Here is a 25,581-nt window from a genome sequence, read left to right as displayed (position 1 = left end):
AGCTGTGGATTTTTTTGAGGTTCGTCCAGAGAATATGTCCAGGTAAAAAAGCCTAAGTGAGTATAGGGCTCCTCTCATTTGTTCACCTGTTTTTGAGATTACAGCTGATAGTGCCTGTTGGCTAATGTCTAGACACAGCTGTTTCAGATACTTTATTCAGAATTATGGTTGTTTATAGCAGGAAGGCATTTCATCATAGTCAGAAGTCTCCTGCTTTGCTATTTTTTAGCTTTGTCACAATTGGTTAGTTATTGGATAAATCAGGCCAAGGTTATGAATTTAATCTTGATACCAGCCTATTAAGAATCTCATAAAGGTGTGTAGTTACTCATGAAAAATAAAGTGCGCAAACATTTCAAGAAAATGAGCTGAAACTCATACTCATTTGTGGGGAAAGAAAACAAAGTGAATGCCTGACCAGAGAGCTAGAACAGAATGCCATTTCTAGCTAATTGCAACAGATTTTCATTAAGAACCTAATGTCCACATGTATTATAAATTTTAAGGATGCCTTTTATAATCCAGTGTCTAACAATGATACTTATGTTACATTTTACTTAAAATAGCTTTCATTTTTGATCAGAAAATAACATTCATAAAGCATATTTTTCCAAATATGAGAGACGGCAAAAGAATAGAGAAAGCAGAGTGAAAAGTGAGCAAAAGGTAGAAAAATCTAAAAAATTATTTCTGTAGTATCTGTGATGAATTTGTGTTGATTCATCCACGTGCTATCCTCGGTGAATGGCATACTTTTCTTTAGTGTAGAATATGCAGAGATGGGACAGAATTATTACTAGATATTAAAATATTAACATTTATAGTTTCATACTTGCAAACTGCTTAGATGCTGATCTTCTAGGAGTTTCTGAGTTTCTTCCAGTTTAAGCTGGAACGCATCTTTGTTAGTAGCCAAGTTTGCCCTGTTGTTTTCCTTCATTTCTTTATCACAATTGATTTTGGATAAGAGATGTTTCTGATGCTTGTGACCATTTTTTGACAATGATGAAGGCAAGGCATTATCTATAGCTCTGTGAACCATACACAAAAAATATTTAGTACATTTAAATAAAGTTAGTTTCTCTCTATATATAAATGACACATTTATGTTTGGGGTGTGTGTGTGTGTGTGTGTGTGTGTGTGTGTGTGTGTTCAGATAATCACATGTAAGGATACTGGAAGGGGAATTTAAGGCAGTCAACAGAATAAAATGGGTGTGGGATTATAGTACCAATAAAGTACTCCACCTTGACGTGGGAATACCCCATTATTCACGGCTTTGATTATTAAATGCTGTTCCTCTATTGTTCAGGATAGAGGTAGAAGGAATTCCTATAGATATGTAGAGTCAGTCCTTAGTTCTTTAAGAGCATTCCTATCTGGATAAGAATATGCTGTATTACCCTTAGTTCTGAGTCGATGTGATAGCTGGTAGGTATTCCTATAACCCAAATAAAGTTGGTTGAGGATTCAAGCAGACAGAAAATATAAAATTGCCTGTCAGGGAAGGCAGGAATTTCCATCCCACTTTACTAGGCTTGGGAGCCTGGGTCTTACTTAAGGGAGGGCAGTATACACACTTGTTTACAAATGTAAACATGGTTTTCACGCCACAGAAAGGGTATCTTTAGTACAGGGTCTACTTCTAGTGTGCGAGTGCACCCACAAATTATTAGTGGGTGACATCACCTTCTATGAAAATTCTGCATCTTCTGGAAACTTACAGCATGTTCGATTTCAGCATAGGCACACAGTGAAAAGCAAAGAACAAAGGAGCAGTGTTTCAGGGGGATGGGGAGGAAGTATATCAAAGAGCTGACTGCTGCTGCATTATAGCCAGTGGAATGGACCCCAAGGGCCTTATTCCCAATTCACTTGCATTATTCCCCATTGAGTGAGGATAAAAATGTTTGGAGGACACACGGCCACATGTACCATATACCTATCTCCAATACGCATATATGTCTTTATTTGGACAAATGGAATAGTCAGGGCCTAGATTCCTGACTACCCTCTTGTGACCACAGGGAGGGTATTTAATGCAAGCCCCTGAGCACTGGGAGTATGTTTCTCTCTCTTCCTTGTAGGCTTCCTACTCTTACAGATTCCTTCCCCTTCAGTCACCCTTCCCAAACAGAATGTTGCTAAATCTACAAAATATCTGATAAACTCAATTTATTTACCTTTAAAGTTGACGTCTCTCAACTTTTTCTTCTCTATTTCTTTCTTCTCTATTCCACTTGCTTCTCTTCTCTTCTCTACTTTCTTCCCCCAGGGAGGAGGGTTGAGGGGATGAACAGGAATAAAAGGAGATGGGGAGGCAGGAAGAGAGGGAGAGTAAAGCACGGGGGGAAAGGAGGAAGAAACAGGACAGGCTGGAAAGGGAAAATTTAAACATGTTGGAGGCAAATATGGTGAGGGAGCTGAATGCAGAGGTGAAGAAAAAAGAGGGGTGGATGAAGGGGGTAAGGATGGAGAAGTGGGAGAGGAGAGGAAGGGAGAGGGCAGAATGGATGGAGAGGATGTGGAAGTGGAAGGTGATGGAGACAAAGAGGAGCAGGGAGAGTGACAGGGAGGCAGATGGCAGGGGACTGAGGCCAGAGGATGGTCTACAAAGGCCTGGGACAGATCTGACAATGTTGTGGTTTGTGGAACAGACCGCTGGGCTGACCGGAAAGGATCTAAGATAGTGGGATGTGCAGGCACCAGACTGGTATCAGGGAGAGTGGGGGCTGGCTGAGGAGGGAGGTGACTGGGTAAACAGGAAGGCTTCAAAGCAGGGAGAGCTTCCATGGGGACTGGGGATACAACCAGTCGAGCTGGAAGGGAACGACGAACAAGGGCAGGCATTAGAGTGGCTGGAGTACAATGCTGTGGGGGGCAATGTCTGGGTCTGAAAGTTTTGTAGAATAACTGGCCCTGTGAGTCAGGATCAGGAATGACCACAGAACTTCGGGGTGGGTGGGGCACACGGTCAGGTTGGCCAGAAGGCATTGGGGCTGGTAGACGGGGGAAGCTGCTAGAAAAGCTGGTGGTTACTGGGGCTGGGGGGTGAGGAAGATACGTGACTGGGGAGGACAGTATTGGGGCTGGTAAAAAGGTCTTTGGAGGAACAGAGGGGACAGCCAGGCGGATAGGCAGGGCTTGGGGCTGGTGGGGGGTAGAAACAGTGGGACAGCTAGGGAGGATCTGGGAACGGTGGGATAGCAGTGGGGCCCGCACAGGAGACAGCTGAACAGGTAAGCAGGGATAAGGTGTGGGAACAGCTGGACAGGCAGGAATGGATCTGCACAGGTGGAAAAGCATTTGGACAGGCAGGTAGAGAGACAGCCTCATTAAGATGTTTTTTGTTGTTGACGTTCATTAGGCTGTCTCTAGGCTCTTGATTCGTATCATATTTTGGTCCTGAGGGTCCATGCATGACACTCTTCTCATCACCCAGCGCCCTCGCACATGTGGGGAGAGCAGTGTGTAGTTTATTCACGACCCCTTTTCTCTTTCCTCGAAAGAATACTTTCACCTCTTGGAGGCCTGACAGTCAACTGGATAATGAACATGGGCTAGAAAAATCTGATTTACATTACTGGTATGGAAGGAAAACAGAGGTCCAGTGGACCACGGCTGGGCTGTGGCCAGATTTCTCAGGGTTGCATGTGGCTCAGGATCACCTGTCTCACCACAAATACATGGATATTGGAGATAGATATCTAACATCATCATTTTAAAGTATAAAACTTTAATTTGGGGGAAATACAGCTTCTTTTACCTTGTATCTACCAGAAGGGTGAAGTAAGTTATCCTTGTGATAAAGATTTGCTCATGATGGAAGGCTGATTACTTGTATTTTTAATGTTAGTTCCTTATTAATATTCTTATATCTCATTACTTCCTGAGCAACTTCTATTTTCATATGGATTTATTTCTCTGATTGTCCTTGATGCTTCAGCATTGAATGCCCTCCAGTTTTTCATACAATTTTTTTCCTTTAGATTATCACATTACCAACATCCTACTGTTATTATCTGCCACTAATATTTTCCACATTAGAACAATTGTGTTTGAGTACCAATAGAATCAATTTCCTCGGATGCTCCCTACTTCTTGGCATTACTTTATTCCTTAACACATTTTAGGTTTATATTCCACATGCAATGTATTTTTGATGTGACAATATTTGTAGCTTAATCATATTTTCAATAAATAGTACAAATAAGTATTTCTATTAATACTTGATCCTCAATATTCTGATATTTCATATTTGTATAATTTACAAAACATTATAATTTACAAAACATTTTCATACATATTATTTAATACCGTTATCTGTGGAGAAAAATTCACCTTTTTAATAAGTAAGCCATAGTGCTCTCTCTGTAAATTTGTTATATACAAATTATAAAATTTCTCTGTATACATTTGTTGTTTTCTAAATACGTAACATTTATGTGTGTGTGTGAGTGCATATATATATATATATATACGTATATATATATATGTATATATATACATACATGGGTATAGATGTCATGAAGTCATGGTCAAAAGAATATATTACAATAGCATATGAAAATGATATACTCTAATTTAGAATGGAGAGCACGGCTCATAAAACAAAGATGATGTGTGCTATTTAATGGTCTTAGCCCAGATTGGGTGTAGTGCTAGCTACGTTTGCTACAGGGAAATCAAAGTTATTCTGATACTTCATCTCTTCTAAGACTCTAAAGAACTGTACACTGTTGAGCAAAAAAGGTCTAGCCTTTCATTTCTAGCACTAAAGAGCCTTTTTTATTGAAAATATCTGATATCACAAAGGATAACAACTGATACGTGGAAAGAGAAAGCTGTGAGTAAGGAAAACCTGTATACAAAAATGCGTATTACTTTTATACTAAACGATTGGGATTTTTTATTACTCTAAATTCCTCCTGGACCCTAAAAGCTCCTGTAAATGTCTGTCTGTCATCTTCCCCTTCCTGCCGAGTACTCTGAAAGTCTATTGCTGTCCCTGCCTCGACTCCCACTTGTCCCTCAGCCGCTGCCAGCTGGCCTCCACCTCCGCTGGTCGGGGCCCAGCTCTCACTCGTGATTGATGAACTGACCGAATAGCTGCAAACATGGACACTTCCCGACTGGAATCCCCTGGTCTTCATGCCATTGCTCTCCTGATTATTTCCCTATGTCCCCGGGTGTTCCTTCTCACGTTCCCTCTTGAGCTCCTCTCTTCGCTTGTCCTTTATACACTGGATTATTTTATAGTAAACTTTAAAGAATTTATTTCAACTTCATTTACTTATATTTCTTGGAATGGGAATATGTATATTATTCACCAATAAATGCTTACTGCTTTAAATTTACAATTACCTTATTTGCAGAAACTTAAAAATTATTCCAATTAAATGAAAAAAAAGTACAAAAAAATTTCTTTTGCATTTTTACAGCAGCCAAATGTTGTAACCAAAACTTGTCAGCTGCTGTTTCCTAAGCTTAAAGCATTCTGACTTCATATTTTGATTATCAACAGCAGGGGAAGAAAGACCATAGCTTTTACACTGCACCTAGCACAGTCTCCCTTCTGGGCACTCACAGCTTGATCCTGGATTATTATTTTACTGTTCAAACACAGCCAATTGCTCAAACTTTCAAGAAAGTTTAGGCGCACCTGGGTGGCTCAGTCCATTAAGCGTCTCACTCTTGAGTTCAGCTCAGGTCATATTCTCATGGCTCGCAAGATCGAGCCACAAGGTGGGCTCTGTGCTGACTGTGGAGCCTGCTTACGATTCTCTCTGTCCCTCCCCTGCTCGCTCTCACTCTCTTTTTCTACCCAGAAAAAAAAATTTTTTTTAAATAAATAAAGTTTAAAAGGACTTTTGGTACATATTACTGGTAATGCTTGCTAAGATTTAAGAACCCCCAAAATGGGAATCAGAAAATGACCCACAATTTAAAAAAATACCCTAAGGGACTGACTACTACACAGCACAATCTGGTGTTCAATATCAATAGTGTTTTTGAATTAGATGGTATTTTTCACAAACCACCTCGTTAAGTATCTGGTAAACACTTTGCCATTACAGTAAGTGTTGGGAGAATAAGTTCCAAAGAGAATTAATCTGATTTGCTTAACCTAACACTGCAAGACAAAATCTCCAGCATAACCAAGACTAGGAACGTATGCTGTGGGTCTGCACGCCCTTAGGGATGCTCATCTAGACTGGTACTTCGCTTCTAAAATCCAGAGAATGGCTAAACACTGAAATGGACTCTTGCTTTAAAAGCGATCTGTTGGGGTGCCAGGGAGGCTCAGTCGGTTAAGGGTCCGACTTTGGTTCAGGTCATGATCTCGCAGTCAGTGAGTTTGAGCCCCGCGTCGGGCTCTGTGCTGAAAGCTTGGAGCTAGAACTTGCTTCAGACTCTGTGTCTCCCTCTCTCTCTGCCCCTCCTCTGCTCATGCTGTCTCTCTCAAAATAATAAACATAAAAAAAAAATGATTTGTTAAATGTGTTTGTAAAACTAAAAAAACTTTCCAAAAGGTCAAAAGAGATACAATTATTTTATCTCCTTACTCCAGGTAATTCTGTTAAAAAGATACAGTCTGAACTCTCATTTTAATTTATAAAGTTTTGATGTAAAAGCTAATGTATTGAAATCCAGTAAAGTTCTTTTTTTTTTTTTAATTTTTTTTTTCAACGTTTATTTATTTTTGGGACAGAGAGAGACAGAGCATGAACAGGGGAGGGGCAGAGAGAGAGGGAGACACAGAATCGGAAACAGGCTCCAGGCTCTGAGCCATCAGTCCAGAGCCCGACGCGGGGCTCGAACTCACGGACCGCGAGATCGTGACCTGGCTGAAGTCGGACGCTTAACCAACTGCGCCACCCAGGCGCCCCAAATCCAGTAAAGTTCTGAAACTTCATTTAAATTAAAAAAACAACTATGCATTTTGGTGAGTTTTTACAAGCTGTACTCTTGACAGAAAGAATCACTTTTTTTATCTTGCTGGGATTTTTGAGAGTCACATGACCCACTTCCTTGCTTCTCCGTCCCTACCCTGCGTACAATCCAGAGGACTGGTTGGATACACCACAGCTAGCTGACATCAAGCTACAGCTCTGGGTTTCCCTGAGTGTGGTAACTCGTGTACCTGGACACGTGTCTCACACGGACCTCGGCAGCATCGCTGCTCTGGAGCCATCGCCAGAAATACTGGTTCCTGTTTGGAAGATGGGGTTTCTGCCAGGGTGGCTCTACACCCACCCACTGGGACCTTGTTTCCTTACAGGTGAGATGTCACTTGAGGGGCGAGGGGCATAGCAAAGACTGACCGCTTTGTGCTGAGCCACAAGGACTCCTCCTATTGAAATAGAACCTTGTCCGTTGCCATGAAGTGTGCTCTGTCCTCTAAGTGAAGCCAAACTCGGCTTGCTGTAGCTGTGGGAGTCCGATGGCCTAGCTGAACTCATGAGCCTCATCTTTTTATTTTTTTTTTTCAACGTTTATTTATTTTTGGGACAAAGAGAGAGCATGAATGGGGGAGGGGCAGAGAGAGAGGGAGACACAGAATCGGAAACAGGCTCCAGGCTCTGAGCCATCAGCCCAGAGCCTGACGCGGGGCTCGAACTCCCGGACCGCGAGATCGTGACCTGGCTGAAGTCGGACGCTTAACCGACTGCGCCACCCAGGCGCCCCCATGAGCCACATCTTTAATTCCATCCATTTGTTGGCAACGATCACATCTATATTTGTGGCTGAGATTTCTAACCATGAGAAACTGACTTGGGAATATCCTACATGTGTCCCGACAGTTTGCTATCCTCTTGCCAGTTGCTCTGTCCCTTAAGCCTCTCCTTCCTTAACAATCCTTTTGATAAACGGTGTCACTACCTCGTAACTGACCAATCTCCGTCCCTTTCACTCCTCCTTAACCCCTGGTTCCAGTTCGATTCCACCTCCTAAACAGCTCTCACGAGGTCTTCATTTTCACTAAGTATCACTTGACCTGATTTTCCCACCGTTAGCCTTACCCTACTTTTGTCCATTCTGACAGTCATTCTGAAGTATACGCGTGGAATGTTTCATTCAGTAATTGTTTTTAGGACAGACTCTTTAATAAGGCCCTTGATGAGTTAACTTGTGGCTTCCTTTCAGCCAGCCTATCTGCCCCAACTCCTCTCTGTGCGCACACCGGACAGGCCGAACTGCGCTCAGTCCCGTAACACAACATGCTCTTTCATGGCATCATGCCCTTCCACACACGACTTGTTCCCTCGTCTGTGGTTCCCTCCCAGTGTTTGCCTTTCCTGAATACCCTCCTCGTCAATTAAGCTTCAGATCAAGCTCATACTCTCTGAGGAGTGTTCACGTCTCTCCACTCCAAGTATTTACTGAACGCCTCCAACATGCACAGCACTGAGCCAGGAACACCACCGGCACAGCACCTGCACGTGTGACATCTAGCCTTTATCACATCCGGTTGGGGAGACACTAGTACATGTAACAAGCAACAATATACATAATCATGACTTTCAAATGTATTTCTATAGCTTGATCTCTCATTTCATCTTAGGTCAAATTGTTTTTATACATTTCTACTTGGATATTTATCCCCTCAATTCAGAAGCCTCAAATGAAATTTATTTACTTATTTAAAAAATTAAAAAAAAATGTTTATTTTTGACAGACAGAGTACAACTGGGTGAAGGGCAGAGAAAGAGAGGGAGACGGAATCCAAAGCAGGATACAGGCTCTGAGCTGTCAGCACAGAGCCCGACGTGGGGCTTGAACTCACGAACCGCAAGATCGTGACCTGAACTTAAGTCGGAGGCTTAACCGACTGAGCCATGCAGGCGCCCCTAGAAGCCTCAAATGAAATTCAGCAATATCTCACCAAACCAGTACTGTTTCATTTTGTTTCTTTTTAAAGTCACCAAACTACCTCAAAATTTCAGTTCCTTTTGATTTCGTTTTTTTCATTTTCTTTATTCCCTCATACACCAAACTCATAATCTAATTTCTATAATCTATTTCTATGAAATGTCTTTTCCTTCTTTCTTTTCAACTTTCTTTTAACATAAGTCCTTTTAAATTCATGGCTGTGCCTCCTGATTTTCCTGCCACTAATCACTCTGTGCTCCAATTTGTATATGTCTAGTCGATCAACATTCTTAAACTCTTATTTCTTTATGTCATTTCTCTGTTTCGTGAAAAGGCATTTTCATTTCTTCTCTCATCCTTTCCTTCTAATCACTCAAAATATTTATATTCTTTAACAGATCTATCATTTCCTCGCTATACAAAATTGTACTAGTCCAGCACTGGCAGTGACGACCTCTCCTTGGGATCATCCCATTAATTTCGTCTTGTGCCCTTTGCCTTCAATGTCTCTCCATCCTTTTCATTCTCCAACACTCATACCAGTTATCTTTCTAAAACAACAGAGGATGAGATCACTCCCTGATCGATCACCTGCATGGGTTCTCTACTAGTTATAGAACAAACCTCAAACTTCCTAGCCAGAAATAAAAACATTTCACATTCAATTTCAGTCCATTTTCTGGACCATCTCCTGTCCTTCCAGCAACACACCCTACAGTCCCGTCTCTCTGAGCGAGTCCTATTTCCTCCTACCACACTGCAGGCCTGAACAGGCCTACACTCGGCCTCTGCTTCTTCATGAGACAACGTGCACCCATCCTTTAGGACTTATTTCCAACTTCACGATTCATACGTTGCCACTTGGCTAATATTCCCGTTACAGCTCCCCTTACACAGTGTTACGTGTGTGTTCTAACGTAACTGCAAACCTTTCCCGAGAGGAGAACCACATCTCACTCATAGTGTAACCCATGCTAATCCTCGTCCAGCTCAAACTAGGTACGTAAGATGCTCCACATGCTTGCCCTCCTCTGTCTTTCTAGAGCACATTCTGTTACTCATCAGTCTGTGGGACCTGACTGGGCCCTACGTCTTTTCTGGCTATCGTTCTATCACTCTTTTCCTTTTGAAGACAAACTACGCTTCTTATCTTTACTTTCTTGCTCTCCGTGTCTTTTCAACTTCTAGTAATCTCTTTCCTGTGCCTATCACTTCACTGAAACTACTCTGACAGAGTCACCACTGTGACTTTTTTATTGTGAAATATAGTAGACGCACTGCTTCTTCTTTAAAAAATTTTTTTAACGTTTTTTATTTATTTTTGAGACAGGGAGAGACAGAGCATGAACAGGGGAGGGTCAGAGAGAGGGAGACACAGAATCTGAAACAGGCTCCAGGCTCTGAGCTGTCAGCACAGAGCCCGACGCGGGGCTCGAACTCACAGACCGCAACACCATGACCTGAGCCGAAGTCGGACGCTCAACCGACTGAGCCACCCAGGCGCCCCTAGACGCACTGCTTCTATAGTGGACACTGTCTTTTCCCCTCCAGATTCACTTTCTGGGCTTCTCCACTTCTCTCTGCTTGGCAGATACTAAATGATCCTTTGCATTCTGATTTATGGCTCAGTTTGGTTGATGGGAGGCACAAGAGACAGGAGGACAGAGGGAAGAGGCGCTTGAGAACTGTCCTTAGCCTGACCTCTGCCCTCGGCAATGCTCCCCTAGCCGGGACCACGGGCTGGCCAGCAGCCCTCTTGCACAGCAGCTGCAGAGCTTCCGGTTCAGCTCCGAGGTGGTCACGGTCATGCTGATTCTATTCTCAGTACCTGGGGCACTTCGTCATTCTTTGTTGGCTTTGCACTTCCTTTATCCACCTCTTTTCTGTCACCCCTTTTTTATGTGCCACCTGTTTCATGTCAGGGTAACAAGTTTTTATGTCACTAACTCCCTGGAAGCCATTTGAACTCTACTAACTGCTTTTTTTCCAGGAAACTCCACACTTCTTAAGTTTGCATGATCCCACCCTGTCCCGTCCTACGTCAACCTTCTGTTCTTATTTGTGGGCCTGTTTTCTACATCCTTAAATGTTGCTATTCTTCAGGGCTCTGCCCTACACCTGCCTTCGCGGTACACACTCTCCATGGCTGCGTCTCATCCATGAGCTGTGTTGAATCAACTTAAGCCTATATCTTTCTTTCAAGCTATGAACTCATATAATTTCAATGACATATATTGGAATAGCCTCCTGTTTTGTCCTCTTCTAATCCATTATCCACACGTGTAGATTGGAATGATAAATGATAAAAGAGAGAAGCTGATCTTACCCCCCTTCTACTTGAGATCCTTCACTGACTCGTCTCGAACTCTCAGGATAAAGTGTGCACTCCTGAGCGCACAGACGCATTTACCCCTCCAATCTCCTGCCTGGACAGGCTACTGGGATTCTGTGCTCTGGCATTCCACGTGCTCTCCTTCCCAGAGCACATCACTCCTTCTACCACTCTTGTCCTGCACACACACTCATCCCTCTCTGTCTGGGGTACCAGGGCTCACTCATTTCATAATTAATCCCTAGTCTCTTCAAAGCTTTGTTGAAGAATCTTCTATTCCATGAGGTCTTTCCTCAACTACAATGAAGACTGAGAAAATGAATTGTTCTTAGCTCTGATCAAGGGAACTACTGGCCACAGATATTCTAAAAATGGAAGTACTTTAGTAAATAACATTATGTACAGGCAAAATATAAACATTAATTAATGTCTCCATTGTAAATGTCTTTATATAAATAAATATTACATATTATTATCATTACTCTTGGGGTACTAGTCTATACTTTTTGCAGTATTACACTTCTCTCCTAGATTGTACACTAGGAATTGTATTTTACCACGTTCTTCTTCCCCATATCCCCTTTACAAAGCCTGACTAATGTTATGCAAGTGGTAGCTTTAATAAACATTTATAATAAATAAATGGAGACATAAAAGATGTCACAGGGCACTGTGTGATTGGTTGACCGACTCTATTGCTTCTAATAATTCATTTAAGCTCCGGGAGAGGAACCACAAGCCATTACCTTTTTCAAGACACCCAGGAAAGATTCTCCATGAGGAAACACCCATTTTTCCCATACAGTTACTCCTTTTATCTAAAAATATATCACTACAATTCAACACTATTTTTTCCTTGCAGTGAAGGTAAATAATGAACATCAATATTTTAAAATGGTTTGAATGATAGTTTCCATAGAAATTTATTCAACATAGGCAGCACTGTAATACCAAAGACAATAAATTAGAATTTTGCCTTACTCTGGAAGCAATTTATATTCTACTCTACCTTAATGTAATCTGTGAAAATAAAACATTAAACTCTACAAGGGTGAGTAGAAACTGATGAAATGGCCTACAAACTCAGTAATAGAAAGCTATTTAATTATTACATATTAATAATTATACATAATAATAATACATTACTTACCTCCAATTCACTGTTGGTCTATGGGAAGAGGGAAGGTTTACTTCTGATTTTAAGTTGGATTCCTGAATTTGTTTGAGGGCTTCTTCCAAAGGAGGAACTGGTTTTTGAAAAGCTAAGAGAATAAAGAAAAATCAAATAGTATAGAATCACTTCATCTTCTATCCTAACTGGTCAATAATAAATACTACTTTATTTTTATTTATTTATTTATTTATTTGTTTGTTTATTTAAGCAACTCTTCCTTTTCTTTTTTTTTTTAACATTTTTATTTATTTTTGAGACAGAGAGAGACAGAGCATGAACGGGGGAGGGTCAGAGAGAGGGAGACACAGAATCTGAAACAGGCTCCAGGCTCCGAGCTGTCAGCACGGAGCCCGACGCGGGGCTCGAACTCACGAACTGTGAGATCATGACCTGAGCTGAAGTCAGACGCTCAACCGACTGAGCCACCCAGACACCTCAATAAATACTACTTTAAAACTTTTGAAAAAAGAAAATATTTTTTAGAATAGTGTAAATATTTTAAATTTAGATATTTAATTACCCAAAGAGAAACTGTGACCTCAAAATTCACGTCACCAATTTTAAGAATATTTATCTGGAAAAAAAACTGAGAAATGTTCAGGCCCTTCATCCCGGCATGCAAACCACACTGTATTTGATCTCATGACTCCATAAATTTCTGACAAAATTTATTAATATTCTTATGAAGAAAAGGGGAAGGTATAAAAACACCAGCTGATGTTTACTGAGCACTTACCATTACAGACATTATTTTTGAGCATGTTGTAACAAATGTAATCCTCACTACAGCCTGTGAGGCAGATGCTCTTTGAATCTCCATTTTGCAATGGAGGAAACTAAGTATCTTGTTCGAGGTCATAGACCATGTGGACGTTCGTTGACATGCTACACAGTACAACCTCTTACCCAACTCTACTTTGCGTGCGTAGTAACCACTTTGCAAAGCCCTTTTGCTGGGCACGTTGGTTTCAATGTACTCAACCTCTCCTACTTCTCGAAATACCCTTTCACTTATGTGGTCAAGTTGAAACTCAGCTGTCTTAAATGGAAACTCACCTGCTTAAATGGAGGCATTATTTTGCATTATTTTGCATCACATACTACAGAAAACTCAAGGCCTGGAGGTAGGGTAGCTGACTTTCTAGCTCTCTACAGACACCTCCAAACTGTCTTTCCTCCTTCTCCTTTAAAAACGCTGTATGTTTTCAGGCTTTTTCATTATTGCAATCTTTGTTATTTACCTTAAAATTCTAAAGCAAAGCCAGTACATTATTATGTATGCTTTAGTTCAGACGGAACTCTAGAGACAGTCCATTTCCTTAATTAAGAGGTGATGGCATAATATTCTGATGAATACAGCTGTATGACAGGGCTTGCAGGATATTCCAATCATAAAGGACCAATCCTTTTGAGGCAGATATTGTCAAGTGTTATATATCAACTGGTTTTCTGATTGGTATACTCAATGTCTAACATGGGTTTTTGTTGGTGAAAAGAACAGCCTGGTGAATATCTTGTTGAATGTTAAAAATGGGATTTCTTTGTTGAAATTAAAGGTATTCAAGACAAGTGCATTTTCATAAATATATTTTAATCACTCCCTACCTTTACATGAACAGGGAATAAGAATGCAGGGAGGTCTATATCCTTTACCCTATCGATGATCTCTGAGTCTTGATGTCTACTCAGCCTTGTGTCTGACCGTTAATACAGGAACATTTCTCAATGTCCAATGCCAGATGGCACAGTTCTGTCTCTGGAATGTGGCTGTGTGTATCTCAGCAGACCTCTCATAGAAGGTATAGTTAGAGTACCTACAAGGACAGAAAGCTGGGACTTTATTCAGCTCACTGAACAAGCTGTATGAATGTTCTGTGTCTAGTCATACAAGATTAGAGTCTGAGACTTGCTTTTATTAACCTTCACCACTTGATGCCTATCAAAGAGAGCCTAAACACTAATTTTAATGCTAACTCAGGTCAACAAAGACATTACATCGAAGAGATAGATGTACCTGTATGTTCACCCCAGCATTATTTACAACAGCCAGGAAATGGGAGCAACCTGTGTCCACTGATAGATGAATGGATAAAGAAGATATGGTATACTGGGGCTCCTGAGTGGCTCAGTTGGTTAAATGTCCGACTTCGGCTCAGGTCATGATCTTACAGTTCGGTGAGTTTGAGTCCCGCACTGGGCTCTGTGCTGACAGCTAGGAGTCTGGAGCCTGCTTCGGATTCTGTGTCTCCCTCTCTGTGCCCCTGCCCCATTCATGCTCTGTCTCTCAAAAATAAATAAATGTTAAAAAAAAAATTCAAGAAAAAAGAAGATGTGGTATATATACATTATGGAATATTATTTAGCCATCAAAAAAGAATGAAATCTTTCCATTTGAGACAATGTAATGGACCTAGAGAGCATTATGCTAAGCGAAATAAGTCAGACAGTGGACAAATACTGTATGATGTCACTTACATGTGGAATCTAAACAGAACAAGCCAAGTGAACAAAACAGACTCACAGAGAGAGGAAACAAACTGTTACTAGGGAGGGCAAAGGTTGAGGGGCTGGTGAAGTATGAGATAGGTTGGGGGGGTTGGATTAAGAGGTATAGACATCCAGTTGTAAAATAAGTTAAGTCATGAGGATGTTATGTACAGCACAGGGAGAATAGTCAGTGAGGCTGTTAGAATTTTGTGTGGTGACAGATGGAACTAGACTTACTGTCAGGATCATTTAATAACGTATAAAAATAAAGAATCACAATGATGCATGCCTGAAATGAATAGGATATTACATGTCAGTTATACTTCAGAAAATGAAAACTACCTTAGATCAGTGTACGACCACCCATGACTGCTTCTTGTTGCTGTTAATCTAACGACTCCTGGTTACCACCCCTCATGCGCTGGGGATACTGGAAGCCTGTTATTTTTCAAGTCTTACTGCAGACCACAGCTGCATTCCTTCATTTAGCCCAGGAGCTCTGGTTTTTCCAGTTCTTCTACCCTAATATGCTCACTCCAACGGTTTTCTGACCTCATTCAAACCCCCAGCCTGCTGCCCTTCTTTGTAGCACGGGGAAGAGCCGACCACCAGGCTTCCTGGTGAGCTTGCGGTTAGCCTTCAGGGTTTGGGAATAAAGTGAACTAACAGTCAATTAAGTAGTAGTCTTTCATAGCTGTGTTCTTGCTCTCCACTGATAGCACTGGCTTTTCTTAAAATTTTATTTTGACAGGGGCGCCTGGGTGGCTCAGTCGGTTAAGCGTCCAACTTTGGCTCAGGTCATGATCTCGCGGTCCGTGAGTTCGAGCCCCGCATTGGGCTCTGTGCTGACCGCTCAGAGCCTGGAGCCTGTTTCAGATTCTGTGTCTCCCTCTTTCTCTGACCCTCCCCCGTTCATGATCTGTCTCTCTCTGCCTCAAAAATAAATAAACGTTAAAAAAAATTTTATTTTGACATTTTGCATAGGTGACATACTCATACTCAGAAGTGAAAAATATACATGATACATTTGGAAGTCTTGCTCTCCTTGGTCACTTGTATATTCTTTCACTGTTTCTTTATGCAAATACAAGCAAATGTAAATACAGTAAAACTTTGGATTGCGGGGAACTTGTTCTGTGAGTGTTCCGCAAGATGAAATTTCTCTAATAAATTTTAACTAGATAAATGAGTGGCTTGCACTTGTTGCAACTCGTTGCAAGATGAAGGAGTGATACCAAATGTCACATGATCAGAACTGAGCCAATGGTTCTTGAAATTCACTTTGGCATATGAGTGCTTTGGTTTATAAGCATGTGTCCGGAACAAATTATGCTCACAAACCAAGGTTTTACATATACATTTTAATTTTGACAACTACTTCTCAAAATCCATTTTTTGGTTTTTCTTGCTCTACCTACAGTATACACTGGTATGTGTTAAGATCCTATTTTAGGCCCTGTCCTCAATCTATGGTCTATATCCTGTTGTTTAGTTTATCTTTCCCATGGCTTCATTTATCAACTATGTATCCATTCATTAGTGACTCTTAAATATATACATCTCTATTCTATATCTTGTTCTTAAGTTTCAGACCCACATTTCTAGTTGCTGATTTGATTTCTCCATTTGGACAAGCCAAAGGAGGCTCAAAATCAATACATTTAAAACTTAATGATCATTCACACTTGTAATCTGATTCATCCATAACCCTGATTAATATGATCATCTGCCAAAATCATTAATTCTGTAAAAATGTCTAAAAACATGTGAGGCTCTCTGCAAAATCCTAGGGCACTGTTCTCCACCTGGACCCTTGGCACTTTCCATTGATTGTAACTGAAATCTACTGATTACATCTCCTGAATATATTACCACTTCCCTCCACATCCAGTACAGTGCTTTAATTTAGCAGCTGGACCTCTCTTGCCACAAATAACGAAATAGTCTCATACTAGTCTATCTACTTCAGTGTCTTTACTGGAACCCAACATCCATGTTGTAACTGTAATTATCTTTCTAACAAACAAATCTAATTATAGTAGAGACCCCAAGTTTCCCACCCAGTATCCATTTTCCCTTTCTTCCTTGGCAACAGACCCTACATTAATAGAGGAGTAGCAATAGAGCCTTAAAAATTTTTTTTTTCATTTTTCAGTACCCCCTGCACATGAAGTTGCCAATTGTAAATTACACTAAGCAGACAGATGGATATTTATAGGAACATAATTTAAAAGGAGCTCAGAGGTACAACCTTTTTTCCTTTACAATTCTTCCTTCTTCATGCCTACAACATGGCATGACGGCTGGAGCTTTGGCAGGTACAATGTGACCATGAGGGTGAAGATATAAATCACAAACTAAGAATAGGTGAGCTGAGAGACAGAGGCATTGGAGTTCCCAGTGATACTGCACAGTCCCCAAACGAGCTGTGACTGCCTACCTCAGGACTTCATATTATCAGAGGGAGAAATAAACCCCGCCATATTTAAGCTGTTATTATTTTTAATGGTGTTACCACCTGCCCTTACTCACTGTGACACACAGTAATGGCTTCATTTTCAATTAAAAACCTTAAGTGGATTGCATTTTGGAGAAAGACAACATTCCTAGCATTCCTAGCATGATATGCAAAGCTCTTTGGGTCCTGGTTCTAACTTAGTTTTTTAAACTTATATTCATTTTTCTTCACTTTTTCCCCACCCTATGCTTCAGGATACACCAAAATACATAATTTATTTGCGAAAGCTTTTCCTTCCACTGGGGATTAAAAAATTTTTTTCTCTATGCATGGCAAAATGCTCATTCTTTTTTTTTTTTTTTTCAACGTTTATTTATTTTTGGGACAGAGAGAGACAGAGCATGAACGGGGGAGGGGCAGAGAGAGAGGGAGACACAGAATCGGAAACAGGCTCCAGGCTCTGAGCCATCAGCCCAGAGCCTGACGAGGGGCTCGAACTCACGGACCGCAAGATTGTGACCTGGCTGAAGTCGGACGCTTAACCGACTGTGCCACCCAGGCGCCCCAAAATGCTCATTCTTCAAGATTCAAATTAAGTCATTTTTTCAGGGATAATGTCCTTGATGTCCCTGTACAGCTGTAGTTTTCTTCCTTCTGTGTTCACACAGAGCTTCACATATTTTGTTACCACAGCAATCATCAGTGTATTTATTGACATTGTTTACATTATTCTCACCTCCAAAATAAGCTGTGAGATCTTTAATGGTAGAGTAGGACTAGATTTCTCTCTGTCTCAGCCCAGGGCTAAGTACAACGTAGTACAACGTATGTTTGTTGAACATAAAGGTTCTGCCTGTCCTTTTCTTTTTGAAGCTTTGACATTTTATTCTTAATTCTGTGTTGCTATTTAAGGTATAAAAAATGTAGATGTGATACCAAAGAATCAACCACACTCATATTTAGATTCTTAATAGCTTCTAGGTCTCAGATTGTTGGATTGTATCACTTTGTACACTTTATTTTTATTTAAATGTTTCTCAAACAGGAATTTGAACCAAAATGTGAATAAAATACCAGAATGAATGTGACACTAATTTACTGAACCTAAATGTTAAATTTTCTTTTTACTAAATCAGTTTTAAAAAGACAAAGCATTGTGAGCCAGGATATAGTAGAATCAAACTTGCAAGCTTTCAAAATTTACTAATAGAGCCAACAAAATATTCTCCAAGTTAAAGCTAAATCAAATTACAATTTTTCACTTGGTTAAAACCTTATTACTCAAAGGCATATTTTTTTAGTTTGAATTTATACTTCCTTTCTTTTTTTTTTTTTAATTTTCTTTTTTAATGTTTATTTTTGAGGGGGAGAAAGAGGGCAAGCAGGGGAGGGACAGAGAGAGAGGAAGACACAGAATCTGAAGCAGGTTCCAGGCTCCGAGCTGTCAGCACAGAGCCCAACACAGGGCTTGAACTCAAAAACTGTGAGATCATGCATGATCTGAGTCGGAGTTGGACGCTCAACTGACTGAGCCACCCATGTGCCCCTATATTTTCTTTCTTAATTTATCATTTTACTGCCTACTCAATATTGAGTATTAGATATAACTTTCATTTTTGTTCTCAGATTGTTCTAGAGATTAAGGTACCTGCTCTCCTCCGTTGTGAAAGAGGAATATGGGCACGTTGGAATTTTTCAGTGACTTCTTCAAACTTCTCTTTTCTTTGTTGAAGTATTTGTTCTCTGATTTGTTGTTCTCTTTCTTCTTGTTCTTTTCGTTTCTCTTCAAAGGCTCTATATTTAAAACACAAAGTAGATAACTGAATTAGGGATTAAATTTTAAAAATCTCAATACAGAAAACAGCTTCAAACTGGTGATTTATTATACAGTGATGTTTTCATATTTCAAAAGTCTACTTACTTAGAAACAAATTTTTAAAAAAAGGCCCTTAGATAAGACTTTTAATATCTTTATATGTGGTAATTCCAGAACCTTATCCAGGCCTGGCAGGCCTACATACATGTTTCCACCTCCCAAAGCCTGCTGTGGAAGCATTCTTTACTATTTTCTGGAATGTGAAGAGCTAATTCATTGGTGAAAGAATCAGTCTTACAAATTATGGGGCAGTCAGGACAATGTTGTATATTTCTTTTTTTCTTTTAGGCCAAAAGTTTAAAATTGGCTGTCATGATAAGTCTGAAGTATGCTAAAAATCCATGCAATTTATGTAAAAATATTGATTTCCACCTCCTCTGGAAAATATGTAAGATTTGTCAAGTATGAACTCCTATTCACACATTCCCTATTTTTCTTAACTTTCCTATTTCATTTATTTCTGACTGCACCTGGGCACTTGAGTTTATATTCTCTAGTTTCAAAAAATTAATTTTGCTTGTGAAAAATATGTGTGTGTGTTTCAATAATTATTTGCTAGACAATGAAAAAAATGGAAAAGGAGGATTGCAATTCACTGGTTGAGAAACTGCCAAGTGGTTCTCCTCTTCAGAAAGCATGGGGCTGAGAGGTGGTAGGTAAGAAGTCTTTAAGATTTTTAGTGCCATGCATTACTATTAACCATCCTTCCAAAGGCCTTCACTGGCTGGAGCATTATTCTACTCTAAATAACTCAGATTTAGGGAAGTACACTTCTGGGAAGTAGGGATATGTATATTTAAGTGGTCTTACCCCAGTGGTAGGTAGGAGATAGTGGGTTTGATGCAACAATTACAACACTGTATTGCAAACTTCATAACATGCAGACATAAAGAAAATCCATGAGCAAAAGGATGCCAATATGGGGGTGGGACTAACAGAATCATAAAGTTGAAGGATCCTTATATTTATGTGAAATGGTCCAGTTATAACTCTAAATAGTTAAGAATGAATATTATAATGCCTAGAGGAGCCACTAAAAAAAAAGTAAAATTGAAAATATTTTGACTAACTCAAAGGGAGGCAGGAAAGGAAGAAGAAACAGGAAGAAAAAAAATAGAACTGATAGAAAACATAGTTAAATGAGAGACCTACATCAAACTGCTTTAAGAATTATTAGATGTAAAAAGACTAAACACAAGGCAGAGTCTTGTTTTTGGGAGACAGTTCTCTGTAAATATTTCGTATTTCTGCATAGCCCAGGTTCTCTGAATGAAGACATTCACAGCCAACTCATGAGTGTGTGTGTAGACAGTGCAGTATAGTAAAGCAAAGAAAGGTCTCCCTTCCTGGAGACGTGGGGTAGCGAAGATAAAGATCTCTCTCTTCTCCAAAGAGTGCTTACACTCCAGATCAAACATAAGGTTTCCTTCTCTCTGAAGAGGGGGATAGCAGCGGCCATGTAGTTTCCATGTGTCGTGGTTCTTAGTCTGTAATGAACTAGTTCCTACTCTGTGCAGGAGCCATCTGGCCCTCACAGCATTGCCCTTTGGGGAGTAGACTTTAGGAAACTGACACAAGACATTGCTTTGGCTACGCTTTTTCCACGAGTGATACACAGTTTGTTTTCTTTCAGCCTGCCACAATACATACGAAATAGTGGTAAGCTAAAAAAATTAGCTTGCTTGTCAAAACCTCAGATCCTATACAGTTCTTCACAGTTTCTGATTTAGCGCTTGCTAGACTGAATATAACCAACACACAAGAGGATTTCCACAAACACAGACAGGTTGAAAGCAAAAGGATGAAACAGTAGAAGACATTTACTAAATTAATAGCAGAAAAAGTAGGCTTTAAGACAGGGAGTATTACCAGAGATGAAAACAATATTTCATAATGATAGAAGGGTCAGTTCATCAGGACTACATAAAAATCATAAATATGTATGTAACTAATAAGAGACCTTCGAAATACATGAAGCAAAGAACTAAAGGGAGAAACTGATGAATCCATGATTATAGTTGCATATTGCAACATACCTCTCAATAATTGATAGAACAGTCACAAAAAAAATATCAGTAAGAATACAGATTTGAACACTATCAACTACCTTGACCTTGTTGATATTTACAGAACAACTATTTAGGCCCAACAATTGCAATACATATTCTTTTTGAGTGCAACATAAGAAATCTTACATGGGCCCATAAAACAAATGCCAATGAATTTCATAAGATTTAAATCTTAGAGTATGTTCTCCAATTAAAAAATAGATTTATATTAGAAATCAATTATGGTATCTAGAAAAGCTCAATAATTGGAAATTAAGAAAAAAACAAGAACATACTTCCAAATAAGCTATAGGTCAAAAAAAAAGAAATCAAAAGGGAAGTAGCAAAACAAAATGAACAAAATGAAAATGCAGCATACCAAATTTATTGAGTGCAGTTGTTCAGAGGAAAATTTATCTTATTATTTTTTAATGTTTATTTAATTTTGAAAGAGGGGGAGCAGAGGATCCTAGGCAGACTCTGCATTGACAGCAGCAAGCCCGATGTGGGGCTTGAACTCATGAACCGTGAGACGGTGGTCTGGGCCTACGTTGAATGTCTAATCAACTGAGCCACGCAGGCGCCCCCCGGAGGGAAATTTATAACTTTAAATGCCTACAGTGGAAAACGATAAAAACTTTAAATCAGTGATTTTAGTTCCCACCTTAAGAAGATGGAAGACGTGCAACTTTATTCTTTGGTAAGAAGAAAGGAATGAATAAAAGAAGAAAGCAATGAAACACTAAACTAAAAAATAGAGACCACACAGACTAAAGTTGTGTTTGAAAACCTTAGTAAAATTGATAAACTCCTACCAAGAATGATGAATGAAAGAAAAAAAGAGTGAAGAAAAAAAAGTAAACAAAATGATCACTCTCATGAATGAAAGATAGGCTATCACTACCAATACCACAGACATTAAAAGAATAATATGACCAACTTTCTGCTAATAAATTCAACAACTTAGATAAAATGGATCAATTTCTTGAAAGAATCAACTTAGCAAAACTGACAAAAAAATACAAAAACTTTATTAATAAATTTAATTTATAATTAGCAAGCTTCCTACAAAGAAAACTCCCTGTTCAGATTTTTTATTATTACTTTTTGTCAAACATTTAAAGGAGAAATAACATCATAGAACCTTTTTCCAAGTATAGAAGTGGAGGAAACACTTTTTCAACATATTTTATTTATTAAAAAAATTTTTTTAATGTTTATTTATTTTTGAGAAAGAGAGACACAGTGCAAGTGGGAGAGGGGCAGAGAGAAAGGGAGACACAGAATCCGAAGCAGACTCCAGGCTCTGAGCTGCCAGCACGGAGCCCGATGTGGGGTCAAACCCACATGAGATCATGACCTGGGCTGAAGTCAGACACTTATCCAACTGAGCCAGCCAGGCATTCCCCCCACCACCCACAACATATTTTATAAAGCTTGTATAACCTTGATCTCCAAACCTCACAAAGATATTACAAGAAATTTATAGACCAAACTGTACACAAAAATCCTTCACAAAATATTAGTAAATAAAATCCACCAGTTTATTAAGAAAACTCCCACATCACCAAATGAGAGTTACCCTTAGAAGGCAAGGCTGACTTGATATCTCAGAATTAATCAGTAAAAGAAAAATAAATAAAAAATAAAAAGGGGTGCCTGGATGGCTTAGTCAGTTGAGCATCCATCCGACTCTTGATTTCGGCTCAGGTCATGACCTCAGGATTGTGGGATCAAACCCTGCATTGGGCTCTGTGCTGGGCACAGACTCACTCTCTCTCTCTCTCTCTCTCTCTCTCTCTCTCTCCCCCCTGTCTCCATCTGCCCCTCTCCCCTGCTCACGTGCTCTAAAACAAACAAATAAATAAATGTCAAAGTTAATCAGTAAAATTAACCACACTGACCAAATAAAGGAGAACAGCTGTATGACAATATTGAATACATGTTCATGATAAGAACTCTCAGCATACCAGGAATGAAAGGAAACCTCCTCAATCTGATAAAGGGCAATTATCAAAAATCCATAGTTAGCAGCACAGTTAACTGTAAAATAGTTAATACTTCCCTCTCCAAAGGGACAAAAGGCAAAAAAGCTCATTATATTGCCTCTATTCCCCATTACACTGGAGCTCCTAAAAAGTTCAATAAGGCCAACATAAAAACAAAAGGCACATCAATTGGAAAGATGAAGTTAATTCCCTTTATTTCAGATGACATGATTATACAAACAGAATATGCTAAGGAATTTAAAAATAACTCCTAGAACTAATGAGTGAATTTAACAAGTTCTCAGAATACAAGGTCAATGTAGAAAAATCAATATTTCTACATATAACAATGGAAAATGAAATTTAAATCCATTTAAAACAGCATCATAGAATTTGAAATACTTAGGAATTACGTAACAAAAACCATGTAAGAACTTCACTTTGAAAACCAGAAAATACTGCTAAAAGAAATTATACAAACAAGAACAAAAAGAAAAAAACAGGAGAGAGGAAAGGAGAAATATACTGTGTTCATGGATTTCATGTATTACAAGACTCAATATTGTTATATCAATTCTTTCTAAATTGATCTGTATGTTCATCATGGTATGTTCAAAACCATGCAGGTTATTTATATGGAAAAGCAAAAAATACCAAGAAGAGACAAAACAATCTTGAATTAAAACAAAACTGGAGGGTGTGGCGCCTGGGTGGCTCAGTTAGTTGAGCTTTGGCTCAGGTCATGATCTCAAAGTTCATGACTTCAAGCCCTGCATTTGGGCTCTGTGCTGACAGCTTGGCGCCTGCTTCAGATTCTGTGTCTCCCCCTCTCTCTGCCCTTCCCCTGCTCACACTCTCTCTCTCAAAAAATTAGTAAACACCAAACAAACAAGCAAACAAAACTGGAGGGTGTGCACTGCCTTATTTCACTATGAAACAGTGGTTCTCAACTGGGGGCAATTTTGCCCCTTCACTCTCAGTAAATATTTGGCAAGGTCTGAAAACATTTTTAATTGAGCCACCACTGGGCATACTATTGGTACCTAGTAGGTAGAGGCCAGGATACGTCCCATAATACATCTCATCCAAAATGTCAGCAACGTTGTTGAAAATCTCTGCCATAATGCCACAATAAGCGAGGCAGTGTAGTCCTGGTGTAAGGATAAACAGACCAATGGAATACAATATGGAATATAGAAATAAACCCCCACATACATGGCCAATTCATTTTTTTAAATATTGTTTATTTTTTTTAATGTTTATTTATTTTTGAGACAGAGAGAGACACAGCATGAGCAGAAAGGGGCAGAGAGAGAGGGAGACACAGAATGTGAAGCAGGCTCCAGGCTCTGAGCTGTCAGCACAGAGCCCGACGCGGGGCTCAAACTCACGAACTGCGAGATCATGACCTGAGCCGAAGTCAGACGCTTAACCGACTGAGCCACCCAGGCACCCCATGGCCAATTCATTTTTTAAAAAGGTGGCAGGGCCACTAAACATAGAAAGGAATCGTTTCTCAACAGATGCTGCTAGAACAACTGGACCAACCGAAAGGAATAAAGCCCAGCCTTACATAAGAGCACAGACACAGACTCTGATATGGATGGTAAGCCTAAAAGCCAAAACCAGAAACTTTCCAGAAGGAAACAAGCAGACACTCTTCATAACCTTGGAATAGACAAAATGTCTTCCGGAGTACACAAAAAGCTTTATCTATAGGGGCTCCTGGGTGGCTAAGTCACTTCAGCAACCGACTCTTGATTTTGGACAGGTCATATCTCACGGTTTGTGATTTTGAGCCCCATGTCAGGCTCTGTCCTGACAGTATGGAGCCTGCTTGGGATTCTCTCTCCCTCTCTCTCTGCCCCTCCCCTACTTGCACTGTCTCTGCTAAATAAACTTTTTTAAAAAGATGTTTATTGGGGCTCCTGGGTGGCTCAGTCGGTTGAACATCTGACTTCGGCTCAGGTCATGATCTCGCTGTCTGTGAGTTCAAGCCCTGTGTCGGGCTCTGGGCTGACAGCTCGGAGCCTGGAGCCTGTTTCAGATTCTGTGTCTCCCTCTCTCTCTGACCCTACCCCACTCATGCTCTGTCTCTCTCTCTCTCTCAAAAATAAATAAACATTAAAAAAATTTTTTTTTAAAGATGTTTATTTATTTTGGAGAGAGAGTGAGCACAAGCAGGGGAGGGGTAGAGAAAGAGGGAGACAGAGAATCTGAAGCAGGCTCCAGACTCTGAGTTGTCACCACAGAGCCTGACATGGGGCTTGAACCCACTGAGAGATCATGACCTGAGCCGAAGTCAGATGCTTAACTGACTGAGCCACCCAGGTGCCTCAAGCT

The 25,581-nt window shown here is 40.0% G+C and overlaps 1 protein-coding gene across 5 annotated transcripts in view; it reads right to left on the bottom strand.

Moving 5' to 3' along the window:
* CEP126 (centrosomal protein 126) overlaps positions 1-25,581 on the bottom strand; it is a 103,504-nt gene that overhangs the window by 48,014 nt on the left and 29,909 nt on the right. For 4 of the 5 annotated variants that reach the window (XM_043579161.1, XM_043579160.1, XM_043579158.1 and 1 more), the window contains exons 3-5: positions 18,975-19,120; positions 12,358-12,469; positions 833-1,031 (exon numbers count right to left, since the gene is read on the bottom strand). In XM_043579161.1, coding sequence (XP_043435096.1) covers positions 833-1,031; positions 12,358-12,469; positions 18,975-19,120 — 457 coding nt within the window. Of the gene's footprint in view, positions 1-832; positions 1,032-2,184; positions 3,288-12,357; positions 12,472-18,974; positions 19,121-25,581 lie in introns of those variants that run through there. The other variant, XM_043579162.1, reaches the window with a different exon arrangement.

The sequence above is a fragment of the Prionailurus bengalensis genome, chromosome D1 (genome assembly GCF_016509475.1).
Source record: "Prionailurus bengalensis isolate Pbe53 chromosome D1, Fcat_Pben_1.1_paternal_pri, whole genome shotgun sequence".
Classification (NCBI taxonomy): domain Eukaryota; kingdom Metazoa; phylum Chordata; class Mammalia; order Carnivora; family Felidae; genus Prionailurus; species Prionailurus bengalensis.
Note: the sequence above shows the minus strand (reverse complement) of the source record. Positions and strands in the feature narration are given on the sequence as shown.